We start from the raw sequence: 18,794 nt of genomic DNA, 5'->3' as shown, positions 1-18,794 counted from the left end.
TTACAACCCAGGACATACGTGTTATGTTCATAAGATTGTGAGTGTTATTTTGTATACCTGATTCATGTTCGACTTATGATTTACTTAACCTAACTGTGTTTACTTACTACAGGGACTGTCACTGTTCAAATGTTCCATTTGGACTTTTCATAATCTTTTCATATTAACGCTACCACATTACCAAAGCCAAGAACATGTCCCCCACCACAAAAGGCCTTTTTTTTAATATCTAAACATTAATACATTTATAATATGTTGCACAAACCAACACAATTTGAATTGATAGCATTTCTAAAGGACATGCTTGAAGACATCTGTAGATGCAGTTTGTCTCAGAAATGTGTTCTTGGTACCAAGCACAGAAAGGAAGATCTCAATTACATGAAAGGATTTAATTTTCTTCTCATACTCAAAATTCGGCAGCACTCATCTGCTACAACTATTAATGGACACACAATCTGCTTGAGAAATGTATGTACCAGCCAAAAGGACCTGCGGCGAGCCATGTTTTGAGAGAGAGTGGGAAAGGTGGTGATGGACTGATGAAGAAAGTGTGATATATGGAGGCAGAGAATAAGAAAATATGATGGGTCTGAAATGTAGAAGCACTGACAGTGAGACATGAGACAGGCATTTAAAGATATAGGGATAGACTAGCGCTTTGAGCACCAGGAAAAGCGCTTTATAAATGTAATGTATTATTATTATTATTATTATAAGATACAGAAATAGAATGAAAGGGCAGTAGAAAACGTACAAATGAAATGTGAAATAAGATATAGCACAGAGAGAAAAACTATGAGAATGGAAAAACAGACATGAAATCTGAAGTTCCTGTGTGGGAGGGAAACAGGCTCTTAACCATAAATACCTTAGTCACGACTCATGGCCAAAACAGACATGTTACTGAAAACCTCATCATGTTAATGCTTAGGGGGCACATCATTTCAAAAGTGGACATAAGTTCCAGAGAAAAAGTGTAGAATGATTGTACTGTTTTCCAAGGAATATGAATCTGAGTCAAATGTGGCTTCTTCAGCAGTTTCATCTGAAGTGCCTTCGGGACAATGCAATAACGACAATGTTGCTAAAGGTCAATAGAGTGGTGCAAGAATGAGACTTAAAACCGGAGAGTAAGTTATCATGTTGACCCTTTTAGTTGGCTGGTCTTGATGGATTTTTAAATGGTATATTATTGGTTGTATCTTCTTGTCTCATTCTAGTAGTATGTATTTTCTTGTTTTGATTCATGTTGATTAATTCTGCATCACAATTACACATTAACAAACATCTTGTTTTGTTTTGAACCTAAAGTGAAACCGTGGAACTCTTTCTGTGAAGGGTAAATTGAATTATTCAGATGTTTTGTCCCACAACAGTTTTGGCATTGTTGCTTAGAAAATCCTTAAACATTTGATTGATTATCAAATATTTGTGGATTATTTTATAGCGATCGAATAATCTAATCTATAGGTCCCTGGACAACTAATAACGACATTGTTACCTGTTTTAACAAGGAACTATAGCTCATACTGATATGTATAGGCCACATACGAAATATCAAAATATGAAGGCATCACTTTCAAAACTAAAATCAGTTGGAAAAAAATACAAATCATAAATCAACTGCAAAAAAAAAGAGACACTAGCAAAATATAACAAATAAAGCATATTTACAGGAAAATCAGAAGGCAAGCAAACAAAAGTGCATCTGTATTCTCAACATTGAGAGAGGTTAATGTAATGTGAAATTATAAATATAGTGAGTAATAAATGCTAATAACAAGGCTAACTTAAAAATACCTTAATTGTTCTTCTTGAATAATTTGAAACCAGATCAAATTTGATTTAATTTAGATCTGGACAGGAAATGTAGGCACATTCTTCTCTTTTTCATGTTTCTCTTCTAATCAGGCTTGTACAAACGGCTCAAACGTATAACAGGGACTAACTTAGCCGGGTTATGCTAACTCAATGGTAAACAGAGCCACAGATATTTATAACAGATACACATTTGTAGGGTGTACCCACCTCTCACTTACGAATGTGCCACGACAGCCTGGTCATACCACCCATACAACAAAACTGCATTGTCAATTGCGATTCCAGTAAAATGTGTTTTTAAAAAAAACAACTAACAAGGACTTTCACCAAGGTAAGGAATCTTTGTGTTTTTTCCCTAGCTTTGGTGAACCCATGGCTCGGCATGTACATACAATGAGAATAAATAGAGCTTTGGTTTGATCCAGTTATGTCAATTTATTCATCTTTAATGGCAATCAAACATGTTTGAAACTGCAACATTTCAGACAAAAAAAACAATCGACAACCTGATACAGCTGGGGCACAAGAGTGGCTCCCCCAATAGAGCCATGTACTACGTTTGAGTCTTTAATAGCTGCCCAGGATTAAATCTGACCAACGGCTCTTTGATTAGTCAATGTCGTCCCTCCTCTCTCCCCCTTTCCTGTTTATCTGTTCTATAAAAAGGCAAAAAGAAAAACCTGATACAGCTCAGACAATAGCAAGAAGGATTTTACCTCGATGTGCACAGTGTTTAAATAACTCAATCGGATGTAATAATTAGGTTGGAGGGAAACCCTGTGGGAAATGCTCACTGATCTGAATTGTTAACATATGGCATCCACATATATTAATAGGATGGCAAAAGTAGACTACAGTGTTAAAGTAGGGTTAGATATGACGAGTGTGTTGCTTAACTAAACAGTACTGTACAATAAATAATAAATATGGCTTTCTGCAGTGTTTCATGTGGCCTGGATCATCCATGACTCGGATACTCCAGGACTTAATCCCTTATACAGACAACAGGCTTAAAGGTCCACTCGTACCGTACATCCAGGTTCAGGAAGTGTAGCAGTATAAGTCAATCCACTATGTATACAGGCATCTATCATGTTCCCTGTCCTCTCTGAGACTGGAGGCAGTGATATTGATGTGGTCCATCAAAAACGGACATAAAGGCCTTTAGTCAAACATACGTCGTTCATTAAAGAATATGGAATTGCTGACTGGCTATCTTGATGCTACACACGGCAAAGACTGAGTGTATTTTGCACACAAAGTCAAAGCTTGATAAGCCACAGTGCCAGAGGGCCAGACGGTTAGCATAGAGCGGGAATATGTTTACATCAGGATTAGAAGAAAAAAAGAGCCTGGCCTTGAGGGCCCTTCTTTGTAGTAGAGTGTATGTCTCCTGCATATGGGTAAAAGGATCTTACAGCCTATAAATCAATATGTGACAAGCTGCCTGACAACCTCTAGCTGATCTGGAAACCTTGTTGTCAAGGTCTTCCGGTACTTTGGGCTCACTTGGACTTTTCTCACCCCATATTTTTTCCACATTAAGTTTGTGTTTTTCCATTTTTGCCATGTATTTGTGTTCTCACAGTGATTTTAAGTCAACTTTGAATGATTTACCTAGATACACTAACATTCTGAGAGGAAAAACCATCTCATTTATGTTCGGAAATTGTTGATATTTCTACATAAGAGTGGTTAAAATACGTGAATCCTCTATGCTACTTTTGCCTGACTGAGTTCTTAATCTGACAGAGGCAGCTTTTTAAGGCAGTAGAAAACAGCGGGGACATTCTGCTTTCAGCTACGATGTGGATAAATATCAATATGAGTAAGGCAAAAATAAGACTGTGTTGGTAATGGCGGTCATAAACACCAAACCTGGGCTGGTTTAGGAAACAACAGCCTTGTATCAACACTGTTTGTTGTAGATCCCCTAATGACTCATCCCTTGTGATGTGCACTGTGCACTCTGCTTGCTGAAAGTACATTTACTCAGTTTCTGTCTTTGTTTGAATAAATGGAAGAATATCTACACTATGCTGTAGTCTAAAAGGCAACATCGTCTTCTGAATTGTTAATCAATCCTCACCATCCTCATCCTTAATATACATGAGCGTTGCCACTTCCCACCTGTCCGCCTCTTCCTTGAAACACATTTCTCTTAGAGTCAACCCTCCATTCCTCCTCCTATACCAGAAAAGTTGCACTTAATTTGAAAGACTCTTGTTTTAGCCTCACTCTCCCCATCATCCCTCTCCTCCTCTCCCTTCACATGTACAGTTACTCTTTCTATCCTCCCCTTCCATTATGCCTCCCACTCCTCTTTTTCCTCAACAAGGACAATTACTCTTTGTTTCAGTCTGTTGTGTGAGTCGGACTCTCCCATCCTCTCTCTCCACGTCTCTGTAGAGCAGGGATTTCTGGGCCTTGAGCCTGCAGGCCAGCGCCATGAAGATAGAGTCGACGTTCTGACTCTCCTTCGGGTCCTTGGCCGACGTCTCGAACAGCAACATGTTGTGGGAGTCGGCGAACTTCAACGCTGTGTTGGAGGGCACCTGAGAAAGCACAAATGTTTGATTGTAAATCCTAATTCAAACTAAGATGAAATAAAGTTGTCTTATATAACCGTTGTCTTTTCTTAAGTACACCCACCTGTATTTGGTCCACAAGGTCACACTTGTTACCCACCAGGACTCGAGGTACGGATGCTGAGACCCGATGGCCATTGCACTCCTGAAACATAACATAATATTGCTTTATAAACGTTATAATCTTTAGCCATGTTTATGTGATATGCGACCGTAAATATGACCAGCAAAGTGAAACATTTTATCACTGGTCTCTTAGCTGTAATAACGAGATATTTATGACTCCTAAAAGTTGGCAATAACGTGTCAAAATGGCTTCATAGCCACTATTCCAAACAGCTCAGTATAAAAAACCCACTAAAGAGATACTCTGAGGGAATTGAAGGTCCTATTGGTTAATAGATACACAGTGTAATGTCTAAGGATTTTATTGTGAAAGGTAAGAAAGGAAGGAGTGGATCTGGTATGCCTTTGTCAAGGTTGAAAGGATCTCAGTATGGTGTCTGTTCCACACAAAGTGACTGGTTTATTTTTAGGTGAGAAATATCTCAAAACATTAACCTTGATCTGACAGCATATTATATATATACAAAGATAAAAGTTCAGAAACATATATTGATGTGCCAATGCATTTGCACAAGAATGGAAAATGCCCCCATAGTGTAAATAGGGGTGAAACTGGAATTATGTTACGGACATGGAAAACATTTAAATATCACGCCTTAATCTTTGTTAACTTCTGTGGTGGCTGTTGGTCAAATGCAACATCACAAAGCTATTCCATCCCCAGTAGCCCAGAGCAAATGTGGCTATTGCTGTTCTCTTTAACAATGCAAAAAGGAGGTAACTAGTTTGTCGTGCTGAATGGACAATGACCTGAAACATTTGACAAGTAATGTTTGGAAACATTTGGGATTCAACAATTTGCAAAGACAGCAAATCTTTAGTCACCAGATAGCTTGTGACTCAGGCTAATAAAACCACATCAAATTGACAATGTAATGCTTTTTGAGGCAATGTTCCAATGATTTCAAACTAGGTACAGTATATCTTGGCTCTCAATAGTTTGAATTAGACTTTTTTTGCAAAGTGAGATCCAAAGCCCTAATATTTCAACTGATATTAGATTAATTATAAAATTGTGCTCATATAAGTACTACATTTTCTGCTATTTAACCACAAACACACTAACATTACCAGTAATTCTTCAAATAGCCATACTATTAATACTAAGGTCTACATACAATCTTGTCACACATTTTGACCAATTAAGGTTTAAATAGTTACATTAAGAATGACTCATATTCCTTTATGTTCCCAGTAAGTCATAGTTAGCTACATGCAGAATAAAGAAAGCAGCAGCTAATTAGTCTTATTCATTTCACCTGTGCTTTTTTTCTCAATATATCTGCAAGGGAAAAGTTAAATCTATAATCTTACTTCACTACAACCATCACTGCATTCACTATCTAACTATTGCTAATACTGCTACTTTTGTACTAGCTACCACTAATACGACTACCATATACAACTCATATATCAAGTAGTCAATTAGTAAGACTCAATTATTATTAGGCCTACTGATGATGCAACTTGTAGTAACTAAAGGTAGTATCCACAGTGCCAGTAGAGGTCATTTTAAGCATAGGGACAGTTGTCGTGGTATTAGCAGTATTGTATACAACCACACAAACCCCTTTGGATAAGTCATTTTCTAAGTGAAGCCAAGGTACACCTCTTTGTTTGCTTGCTTACAGCAGTGGTTAGAATTGACGCAGCATTAGCATTATGGTTACAAATGGTTGAAAACATGACCCGCCTAATAAATGGTCTTAGGGACTAGCCATTGGGAGCAATGGAAACTGGACAAAAACTGAGACGGAAAGACATGGGTTCTGCTTCTTCAACCATTCATAATTTGACAAAGACCATTTTGCCATCTATTAAGCAGTAACTAACCTCTATCCATGTCTGTAGGTTGCGGAAAGAAGCCATCTTGGTGACGTCGTACACAAAGACCACTGCGTGGACATTGCGGTAGTAGTGTTCCACCATGGATTTACGAAAGCGCTCCTGGCCTGCGGTGTCCCATACCTGCACCTGTGGAGATAGACCGGATGAAACTGTTTGGATTTGACTGAGGAAAAGTGAATATACTAGCTGTATATTACCGCCAAGATCGTTATGTAATCGTTTTGACTTGTTTGTCTGATCAGCAGGATAACAGAAAAAAGACTGGTTTGATTTTCATGAAACTTGTTTGAATAGTGTAACTTGGACCAATGAATAACACGTTATATTTTGGTGCATATCTGAATCACAGGACGGATAGACGCATACTTTCTTACTTATGGAATTGACCTTGGTGGAGTTCTGTTTGTGGTTTCGACCTTAAGCATGTCATGTCACAGCATCCAGAGTAACAGAATCAGGACACCAATGTTTGTGACGTTTATATAAAACAATATGTAATTACCACATCAATCTGGCTACAATCACTTGTCTGAACCAATATGAGCGTACAAGATCCAGTCCATGGCACTTTACAATTTCAACAGGAAACTGCTGTAAGGTCTCATGAGTGCAGTACTCTATGGCACATTTGGCTTTTCTGCTTAATCATTAACGAAGGCCTCAGGCAGATCTACTCTGTGCTGTAAGCGAAATTGATGTATGCCAAAATTAAATATAGTGACACATGCCAAACGGTGAGTTTAAATGGACCAGCCAATGATCTGCTATTACCATGTGAAAGGACAAGCACGGCTATTTAGCTTTTGAGCAGATGCTGAATGCTGCATTCAATACAGCTCATCAAATCAAAGCTTGTTCTCAGTTGGACACTGCCTGGCCATAATCTGACTTTTTTCATATATTATATGCATCTCATATTGTACATTTCTTTCTAAACCAATATCTATAATTGTGGCTTAGTGACAACTATAAAGTGCACTGTTTTTAAACCAGCCTACAGTGAATGTAAGTATGAGACAATTAAGCCAAAAGTATATTTACTTTGTCTATACTTAGTGCTCTGCTCTGCTATTTTTAGTCTTCTGCAGTTAATACAATTTGTCTGTGTGCTACTTTTATTCACCTGCCAGAGGACCGGAGGATAAATAGTCGCCCATCCAGATCTTTGTACAGTTAGTTTTGAGGAAATGTTACATATTTCCTGTTATAGGTAAACCGTGAGGGACATTTTGACTTGTTGGCTCTCTAATAATGTAAAATGAAAGAGCCCACTGAAGAGGCCATGAAATTACCATCTGGATGACCCACATAACAATATTTTAGATTCCTGTCTCAGCTCTGGTAATAAATGATCCTGGAGCGTGCTGGATCTAAAACACCTGCATGCTGGAAAACCTTCAGCTCTCACGTGTTGACCATATACAGTCTATGGTGTTGACACAAATGATACCACATCAAAAAAAATCCTTTACTCAAGTTTTTCAATGTTGAAGAGATTAGCCGTAGAAAAAGTCTGCCTTGTCTCCAATATAATGGAACTGGCACTCTGTGGCCACACAATATAAGATGTCATAACCCCAGTTACTCAAGATAAGCCACAGACTAAGTTTGAGCCGTTTCATATAGGAACTATTTATATTTTACCAAACTACACCCGCCAACTGTATCACCGAGAAGAAAGCGTTTTATACCCATGGATAAGAGGCTCTGCAAAGCTCACCACAAGCTAGCTAACGTTAGCTAGCTTGCTACATGGAAATATGATTAATATCTTCCTTGGCAGAGCTAACTTAAGCTAACTAGCTCTATCTCGAATTGTAACAACACTACAGGTAAGAACAAAACAAGTATTTCTGATTTTGGGGTGAACTGTCGATTTAAAGTTTAAGTTGAAAAGACATTTACACTTGTTGTTCCTCATTCCTCATATATGTTTTGAAGAGAATATCGATGATTCCGCCAAGCTGACCTAACAGGTGTAGTGGGTTTGTGAGTCAGCATTAGGGGGCATCTGGAGGTTGTAGACAGACTGTGTTACTGAGACAGAAAGGAGGAAGGGAGCATGGGCTTATGTGAGTGTGATAGAGAGGTTGCATGCTCATTTACCGGTGCACGTAAGGAGGGGGAAGGTATGAACAAGACACAACAGAATAATACATCTAAAAAAAAACCCTAATATTTACTTACAGGCCAAAAATATAAAACAATGTTTATCATATAAAATCTCAATCTTGATTCATCCTTGTTGTCATGATATTGTAACTAGAATGTTATAATGCTCCTAAATAGATTTTGCTATAAATCTGCCATTATACATTGCTACTAATGTTTGAAATCATTACATTTTAATTCAGTGATTACCAGGATAGCATTACAGTACTATGGCCCCTACATTTCTAATTCTGTTTGTGTACGAGTGTAGAATTAGATGTGACTTGTTTGATATGTGATACATTCCATACTTACAATGGAAAGCAGATTTTCTTCATGGGTTTAAAAGGGGAAATTGTTTTCATTTATACACCTGTTCATTGACATCCTGCAAATACATCAGGGACGCTAGAGTTGGACACAAAAGGTACCTGGTCTTAGGGCTGGAACTATCAACTGTTCTCATTATTGATGCCTAATCTTATCTTCTCGATAACCCGGTTATTAAATAATATTAAAAAATCTAAAAATAGTGAAAATGGCCATAGTCTCCCTCAAACAGAGGGGTCACTCTTGAGTTGATTTTGTTGTATTGTTTACATATTTACAATCAATTGTTTACCTGTAGGTTTTTATAAAAAGGATATTCGTTTTCTAAACAAATGTCTTAATACAGGTTGAAAGGTTTGCCATTATCAGCTTCAGATTTAATTCAAAAAACATATTGATTTCTCCATACAAATATTTTTCAAAATACCCATTGGGTTTATGTATTTTACCATTAGGCTACAATAACACACAAAGACTATGTCGTCAATACATGTTTCATTTCTCCAACATTTTAAATTACATTTGTAATGAAATAGTGTTTAGTGAGGGTAAGAAGAAAGAAAAGGCCACTGGCAGACTTTGAGCTGCAGCTGATCAACAAAAAGAAAAAATGGGGAGGGAGTGCAGGGAACACCACAGATCAACATCCAGCCCCTCTGCTGATTTTACCTTGATAGTCTCCCCCTGAATAACCACCGCCTTCTCCCTGAAATCCACGCCGATAGTGGCCTCCGTCTTGTCGGGGAAGCTCCCCCCGGTGAAGCGGAAGGTGAGGCAGGTCTTCCCCACGTTGGAGTCCCCGATGACGATGATCTTAAAGATCCGCGTCTGGATGCTCAGCTCCAGGGAGGACGTGATGCTCGGGGCGGGATCGGTGCTGCTGCTGCTGGCTCGGCTCCGGCCGGCTCTGTGTAAATCCATGGAGGATGTCAGCATGGTGACATTGTCGTCCGCTCGGTTCCTTCGTGTCATCCCTTTTCCTCCACCAACCCCACCACCACCGCTGCCCGGAGCTCTGGTCTCCTCCTCCGGGGAATCGTTGGTCATCGTGCCGGAGGAGGCGATGCGAAAGTCGGTGTGAGTGTGTGGAGAGGAGAGGGGTTGGACGGATGGATGGATGAGTGAAGGGAGGGGAATGGAGGAGGAAGGGAGGACGGAAGGAGGAGACCAGAGATGCAACAACAATACCAACGATGCTCTGCTTCAGCTGAGTGTGGCCCTAAAGGGAGAAGCGTTGTAAAATAAAATGTAGTTCAGATGTAATGATTGTTTTTAAAATCTATTTTTAAACACAGATATAATGCACCTTTTTCTTTTATATCTGTGATATTCTTTTTGTAGCCTACTTATGTTTTCGTATAGGGAATTGTATTTTTTTTAAATAATTGTTTTTAATTGTTATTGTTATGGTCCCTTCTATAAACACAGTCTACTTTTTAGAGGGAGGTATGGTACTTTTTAGTTCATTTCATTTATTTGACAAGACAGTTAACTCTCAGATTAGGATTGTGTTTAAAACATATGGTAAAATTACAATATAATAGCTATAATCATGCATACACTGTAACAAATGGCTGTGAAATCCACAGTTATTTACAGTGTTTGTGCACAGTACATTACTGTATACCATTTTAGAGTATAATACCGTGTTTCCAACCAAAAATTACAGCAACTCTGGAGTTACTTTACAAATATCAGTAGTAACGTCCCAACTGTAGAAAATCACAGTAACCAACAATGTACTGTGGATAATCACAGTAAGCAACAATGTACTGTAGATAATCACAGTAACCAACAATGTACTGTAGATAATCACAGTAACCATGTACTGTAGATATTCACAGTAACCAACAATGTCCATCCATCCATCCATCTTCTCCCGCTTATCCATGGTCGGGTCGCGGGGGTAGCAGTTCCAGCAGAGAGCCCCAAACTTTATTTTCCCTGGCCACATCAACCAGCTCTGACTGGGGGATCCCAAGGCGCTCCCAGGCCAGCGAAGAGATATAATCCCTCCACCTGGTCCTAGGTCTACCCCTTGGTCTCTTCCCAGCTGGACGTGCCTGGAACACCTCCCTAGGGAGGCGCCCAGGTGGCATCCTAACTAGGTGCCCGAACCACCTCAACTGGCTCCTTTCGACGCGAAGGAGGAGCGGCTCAACTCCGAGTCCCTCCCTGATGACCGAACTTCTCACCTTATCCCTAAGGGAGACACCAGCCACCCTGCGGAGAAAACCCATCTCGGCCGCTTGTATCCGCGATCTCGTTCTTTCGGTCATGACCCATCCTTCATGACCGTAGGTGAGGGTAGGAACGAAAATGGCCCGGTAGACAGAGAGCTTTGCCTTCTGGCTCAGCTCCCTTTTCGTCACAACGGTGCGGTAAAGCGACTGCAGTACCGCTCCCGCTGCTCCGATTCTCCGGCCCATCTCACGCTCCATTGTTCCCTCACTTGAGAACAAGACCCCGAGATACTTGAACTCCTTCACTTGGGGTAAGGACTCATTCCCTACTTGGAGTGGACAGTCCATCGGTTTCCTGCTGAGAACCATGGCCTCAGATTTGGAGGTGCTGATCCTCATCCCAGCCGCTTCACACTCGGTTGCGAACCGATCCAGTGAGTGCTGAAGGTCGCAGACCGATGAAGCCATTAGAACCACATCATCTGCAAAAAGCAGTGGTGCAATCCTTAGTCCACCGAACTGCAGACCCCCCATGACTACGCCTCGAAATCCGATCCATGTATATTACAAACAGGATTGGTGACAAAGCGCAGCCCTGGCGGAGGCCAACCCTCACCGGAAATGGGTCCGCCTTACTGCCGAGGACCCGGACACAGCTCTCGCTTTGGGAGTACAGAGATTGGATGGCCCTGAGTAGAGACCCCCTCACCCCATACTCCCACAGCACCTCCCACAGTAACTCCCTGGGAACTCGGTCATACGCCTTCTCCAAGTCTACAAAACACATGTAGACCAGATAAGCGTACTCCCAGGCCCCCTCCAGGATCCTTGCGAGAGTAAAAAGCTGATCCGTCGTTCCACGACCAGGACGGAATCCACATTGTTCCTCCTCAATCTGAGGTTCGACAATCGGCCTGACCCTCCTTTCGAGTACCTTAGAGTAAACTTTCCCGGGGAGGCTGAGTAGTGTGATGCCTCTGTAATTGAGAGATTGGTGTTGAATGTACTGTAGATAATCACAGTAACCAAAAATGTAATGTAGATCACAGTAACCAACAATGTACTGTAGATAATCACAGTAACCAACAATGTACTGTAGAAGATCACAGTAACCAACAATGTACTGTGGATAATCACAGTAACCAACAATGTACTGTAGATAATCACAGTAACCAACAATGTAATGTAGATCACAGTAACCAACAATGTAATGTAGATATTCACAGTAACCATGTACTGTAGATATTCACAGTAACCAACAATGTACTGTAGATAATCACAGTAACCAACAATGTACTGTAGATAATCACAGTAACCATGTACTGTAGATAATCACAGTAACCAACAATGTACTGTAGATAATCACAGTAACCAACAATGTACTGTAGATAATCACAGTAACCAACAATGTACTGTAGATAATCACAGTAACCATGTACTGTAGATATTCACAGTAACCAACAATGTACTGTAGATATTCACAGTAACCAACAATGTACTGTAGATAATCACAGTAACCAACAATGTACTGTAGAAGATCACAGTAACCAACAATGTACTGTAGATAATCACAGTAACCAACAATGTACTGTAGAAGATCACAGTAACCAACAATGTACTGTAGATAATCACAGTAACCAACAATGTACTGTAGAAGATCACAGTAACCAACAATGTACTGTAGATAATCACAGTAACCAACAATGTAGATCACAGTAACCAACAATGTACTGTAGAAGATCACAGTAACCAACAATGTACTGTAGATAATCACAGTAACCAACAATGTACTGTAGATAATCACAGTAACCAACAATGTACTGTAGAAGATCACAGTAACCAACAATGTACTGTAGAAGATCACAGTAACCAACAATGTACTGTGGATAATCACAGTAACCAACAATGTACTGTAGATAATCACAGTAACCAACAATGTAATGTAGATCACAGTAACCAACAATGTAATGTAGATATTCACAGTAACCATGTACTGTAGATATTCACAGTAACCAACAATGTACTGTAGATAATCACAGTAACCAACAATGTACTGTAGATAATCACAGTAACCAACAATGTACTGTAGATAATCACAGTAACCAACAATGTACTGTAGATAATCACAGTAACCAACAATGTACTGTAGAAGATCACAGTAACCAACAATGTACTGTAGATAATCACAGTAACCAACAATGTACTGTAGAAGATCACAGTAACCAACAATGTACTGTAGATAATCACAGTAACCAACAATGTACTGTAGAAGATCACAGTAACCAACAATGTACTGGAGATGATCACAGTAACCAAAAAAGAAAGAACCCACCGAAAAACCCCATTTCTAGAATAGCTAAAATATTTAAAATATATCAAATAAACCAACATATTTTTCTTAATATACACACTGAGGAGTAAAAATAGACAAAAGTAAGGTAATAATCATTATTTTTGGCGGCTCAATTCCCAGTTCAGTTTGAGTTGCCGAGAGGCTAAGCTTGGCTATAGGCCAGGGGTGCCCAACCTTTTTTTAACCGAGAGCTACTTTTAAAGTTGCCAGTCTGCCGAGATCTACCAGTCCAAGTAGAGAGGCGTAGCCATTACTGACAGCCTACTACTGACAGCCTACTACCAGGTAAATACACACTTCTACTTGTATAAAACTGACCTTTGTACGATCAATACTTCATAAAATACTGCAGATTCTTTATCTTACCTCTTTCTAATCTACACACAAGTATTTAACTGAAGTTACACAACAGTGTTGTTGATACAGAGTTGGAGTTTATTCACACGTCACTACAGCGGGTAATGTTTTCAAGAAACATTGAACAGTGCTGCCACATATGACACAGGGACAAAAAGAAAAGACTCTGAACCCTTTCTTTGCCATTATATAAAAACAGTGTTGCTACAAAAGTATAAATTAGGTTTACTAATAAGACAACTCAGATCTGAAGCTACACAGGAATCTGCTGCCAAAGTGCAATAAAAAAGACAAAATTAATAGAATCAAACCCTTTTTTTGTTGCATTTTAGTAGAGTATACAAATAAATGCCTGTAAAATAGGATACAAGCAACACTAGCTTCTTAACCTGAATTGATAATAGACTATAATCAATTTAAGTTTGCATTCTTATACCATTTTGTACAATAATTATAATGAATAAGTTCAAACAAACTAAAACTTACAGCTGATTAATAACGGTATCTAACTTGAGTTTTTATTATATCAAAAACCTGTTGAAATGCTACTGTTATTTTTACTGTCCCCCAAAAGCGTGTCGGCAGCCTCCAGGAATGCTTCTTTCACAACTTCGCCGTCTTTGAAAGACTTCATGTGTTTCGCAAGAACGTGACTGACACGAGCTATGGTAGCAGCCTTGCTCTTGTTGTTGTGTATTTTATTATGTGAAGCACTAAATGGTCTTAGAAAAATATCGACTCTTTGTTTGTAGTTATCTACTAAACTAAAGCAAATAAAGAGAGTAGGCCTGTTATACTCAGTGATATATATTATACACACTGCTCTGCTTTCTGCACGGACCTCACAGCTGTTCTCTCTGGAAACATCGCGACGCGACAGGGGCGGACTGGGGGAAAAAAGTGGCCCGGGGATTAATTGATAGACAGGCCCACTTAATGCGCGGCATGTATCGGCCGGCCGGCGACGAAAGTATGTTACTTAACAAAAAACCCTATGCATTTTATGTTATTTTGGATAATTATTCATATAGTAATCACATTACCTGAGCCCTTGAGTTGCCTAGAGCAAAATAGTTACGGCATATATTTAGTGATTTTAATGTTAACAGATCAGTGATGCAATAACATTTTGACCCAATTTGCCTGACTTGACACATGGAATAAAACATGGGCGTAGGAAGCATCCTCAATGTGGGTGAGACAATTTAACAGGTGGTGGACCTTACCTCCTCTAGGGGGGTCCGGGGGCAAGCTCCCCCGGGAAGATGTTTTTTTAAATGTTGAAGTTAAATGCATCAATCTGGTCCATTTTGAGAGTAAAATTAGGGACTAAATCTATGGCAGTCAGTAGGGGCTTGGACTGTGAGCCGTAGGGTCGCCCGTTCAAGTCCCCGACCAGACCTATTTGGAGTGTGGACTTCTACTTGGAGAGGTCCCAGTTCACCTCCTGCCGTGGTGCCCTTGAGCAAGGCACCAGACATCCCCCCTTCCCCCCTCACTCCCATTGATATCCACTATCCCTTAACCCTGTGACGTTTCACTCAGAGGTCAAGGAATAGGAGATAGGGTTAGAATTTAGGAGCTGATTTTTGGATTATCGGAACGCAACCCAGTACTTTAGAGAATCCGAATGCACTTTCACTATCCGACGTGTTTATGATGCGCCAGCGGACGTCATGAATGTGCGTCTGCTGCTGTGGGGAAACTATCGAAACTACAGTTTTCTATACAGCGGACTACAACATGGATGTTTAATAAGAACGAGGGACTACTGTAAACTCATCTAGAGACTCTGCACCGTGCTCTGATGCTGTTGCTTTATGCTTTATGAACGTGGACAACAGAGAAACATATTCTTCATGACCAAAGCTGGAATTGAAATAAAAAAGGAAAGTGAAACTTATGCTCGTCACCCTCTCCCTCTGGTCCACATTAATACAAATGATCCCAATACGTATGATTGTATGAACTATGAAAATATCTTAAAATCAATACAAATGTATTTATTATAAACGTTAGTCCTTAACATCTATCACGGTGTATATCACCATTCAAACATCTTTTAAAAGTTGAACAAACCCCACACAGCTCAGTAAAGACTGTGAAAAGTTGACTTTATTTGATCATTTCAGTAAAAACTAACGTTCATATTTCTCTTTTTGATTATAATACTGATGAACGTTCAGAACAAAGCACTTTGGCAACTTACCACATACGTTTTAAAATGCTTAATAAGCACCGTAACTTTCATGATATCATTTCTCGGTCATAATCGGTTGTTTCCGTGAACGGCCGACTGTTGAGTGACGGCAAATGCTGCCGCTGCAATGCATTGTGGGGCAGCATTTTCTCCTCTCCTTTCGGTAAGGGAGGTCCAGTGGTTCCTAAACTAAAGGAGCTTATAAAGGAAGTTTGAAACCTCCTTTCCTTTCATTTAGAGAATTGGAACGGCACTTATCATGGCTGCCACTGACGTACTTCCGGGTCATTTCATTCCGTTAGGAAGGTTCCTAAGCTAAATGGACTATTGGAACACAACCCCCGTGTTTCATGCCGTGTTTCGTTTTCCATTTCCTGTTTTATTTTGTACTTGCCTCTTGTCTCTCATTTCAGGCCCTGTTACTTCCTCCCTTTGTGTGTTTTCCCGCCATCGTCATCAGTTTTGTAACCCCTTGTCTCAGTTCACATGTGAGTTGAAAGCAGTTTCACCAAATCATTATTTCTCCTCCATATGTGTGAAAAAACAAAGCCATTGATTGGCCCAACATATTGATACAAATGTGTTATGAAGAATTGTTTTTCTTCTTTCCTGCCCCTTAAACTAGGCCTATATCAAAATCTGCTACAACAGTGAACTGCCTACACATTAATGCATCTGTGTCATTGTATTGATTTAATGAAATTAAAGTAAGAAATCTTCTGCAAATAGAAGATTGTGATTCCAGACAGTATAACTAAACAATGCATAAAGACTGTTGTTTAATGCAGCTGGAATACCAATAGTAAGATTACAATTGTAGCCATCAGTGTATTAATGAATGTGATCTCCATTTGACTTAAAGTTTACAGCCATGCCATTCTATGAGGATATAAGTTAATGCTGCTTTTACCAGAGAGAAATTGAAACAGATTTTCTCACACCATCTAGTCAAGTGATCTGATCAGCTGGTCCAATTATCACATTCCATTAACCAACATGGCCGTAATGCAAGGGATTGCAGTGTCACCAGAAAGTCCGAATAGATTAATCATCAAGGTGCAAAGAAAAAGCAGAAATTCCCTTTAGTACATATATACAAAATGTTGTCTGCCTTGCCCTCAAACAAATTAACAACACTCTTTCAGTAGCATATTCCTTTAGGTCAATGTCATTTACAAAGTGCTAGACTTTATTTATAGCCCTAGCGGTTGCAGCTAAGGAGATTCCAGCACTGTTTCCAGAGAGGATTTGTCATTTGTATTTTTTCCGACCCAGCAGGTGTTTGATGCAGAATCAGTACAGCACGCCTGACTGGCTACAGAGAGGGGACTTCTGGGTATATGCTAGCAAGAACTACAGGTGAAAACAGCATATGGCTAACACATTATCCTACGTACAAACATGTTATGTTAGGTTGTGAAGATCTAAAATAATTCTGGAGGACAACAACAGTTGAACCTAAATGACTTTCAAATATATGTCAGTTTGTACATTGCCCCATGAATGATAAACTCATTATTATCTAATGTTCAGGGACAGATAAGTATGTATTTTGAAAGCATCTTTTTAGTTTTGACGAGTAATTTACACCGAATGAGTTGTGGCATATATGCAAGTGTCTGGAGTCTAAGTTAAATGTTATTATTGGTTACAAAAGCAACACAATTTATTTTATCAAGACTTTGCATCAATGGTGTTGTGTTAGTGTTAACACAGGCATGCTCATGTGTTCACAGTGAACATTTTGCTGATGTTTAACAAGTAAGCTTGTCCTATTTACTATTTTAGATTAGCATGTTGGCGGTCTAACAAAACGTACAGCTGACACACATGGAAATGTTATTAGTTTTGCAGATTTGCTGGAAATGATTAGAATAATAGAACATTTTGACCTGAAGATTGAGCTATATTTAATGGGGCCATGAATGTCTGAACCAAATGTCACAGCAATCCATCCAATAGTTGTCAAGACTGAAAGACAAAAACCTCCCCTGACCGAAGGAAAAGTCAAAACATTGCCAAAATCCCTACGAATCTTTAAGATATATTAGCGACACTGCTAGCTTGACATACATTTAAAAAAAAATGCAACTGTAGCATTTGATAGTTTCCTTACGTGTAGCTTTTCCTCCCAAATCTTGCTGTTAGCATCATTAAGATCATTATCTTAATGACATGCTTAATTATGTAAATATTTGATTATGGGGGGTTTGACATTTCAATGTGAAATCAGACAGTATAATGCTTGAGGATGATTGAAACAATATACAAGAGAAAGAGGAAATTAGCGTAACTCACCGTTTGAAATGTAACCATGCAGATTGCTGTTGTTTGTCAGAGCTGCTTTGCTTCCATTTTGACTAACTTACAAAACAACACAAATGCACACACATAGACGTGTACACAAACAGCCTGTCTGTTGATATCAGCCTGAAATGCAGACAGAAATACCAATCAAGTTCTGTTTTCCTTCGCCAAGTCAATGTCTCTCTTACACACAGACACAAATAAAGGCTCCCTGCTCACTGTTTCCCTCATTCACAGACACAATCTCTTCCTCACAGACATACACACTGTCTCTCAAAAAAGACACACATAATCTCTCTCTCACACACACGCATGTTAAACACACACACTCGCACTGTGTCAAACAGTCCCGACGCTTGTGTCTGACAGAGCTCGCTTCTTCCTCAGTCAATGAGCCGTTTGTCTGGAAGCAAGGCTCAGTGGGACATTCACATTCTGGTGAACACAAACCAACAGTGAAATATAGCTTGCATTAACATAATTGGATGCATGAATCAATGTATTTTCATTAAAACTATCAAATCTCC

The 18,794-nt window shown here is 39.4% G+C and overlaps 1 protein-coding gene across 4 annotated transcripts; it reads right to left on the bottom strand.

The window, feature by feature from the left end:
* Nucleotides 1-2,239: 2,239 nt before the first annotated feature.
* Nucleotides 2,240-18,530, bottom strand: rab33a (RAB33A, member RAS oncogene family). 4 transcript variants are annotated; one of them, XM_034217429.1, is made up of 5 exons: nt 18,259-18,530; nt 9,537-10,086; nt 6,372-6,512; nt 4,477-4,557; nt 2,240-4,379 (listed from the first exon to the last, which is right to left on the bottom strand). In XM_034217429.1, exons 2-5 carry the CDS (start codon nt 9,912-9,914, stop codon nt 4,155-4,157), a joined length of 825 nt encoding a protein of 274 aa, XP_034073320.1. In that variant the 5' UTR covers nt 9,915-10,086; nt 18,259-18,530; the 3' UTR covers nt 2,240-4,154. The 4 variants fall into 4 exon arrangements, with proteins under 4 accessions (XP_034073320.1, XP_034073322.1, XP_034073321.1 ...); XM_034217431.1 differs by lacking the exon at nt 18,259-18,530 and adding an exon at nt 15,977-16,087; XM_034217430.1 differs by lacking the exon at nt 18,259-18,530 and adding an exon at nt 15,970-16,026.
* Nucleotides 18,531-18,794: the final 264 nt, after the last annotated feature.

Source organism: Gymnodraco acuticeps, unplaced genomic scaffold (assembly GCF_902827175.1).
Source record: "Gymnodraco acuticeps unplaced genomic scaffold, fGymAcu1.1, whole genome shotgun sequence".
NCBI lineage: Eukaryota > Metazoa > Chordata > Actinopteri > Perciformes > Bathydraconidae > Gymnodraco > Gymnodraco acuticeps.
This window is presented reverse-complemented; position numbering and strand designations above follow the sequence as displayed.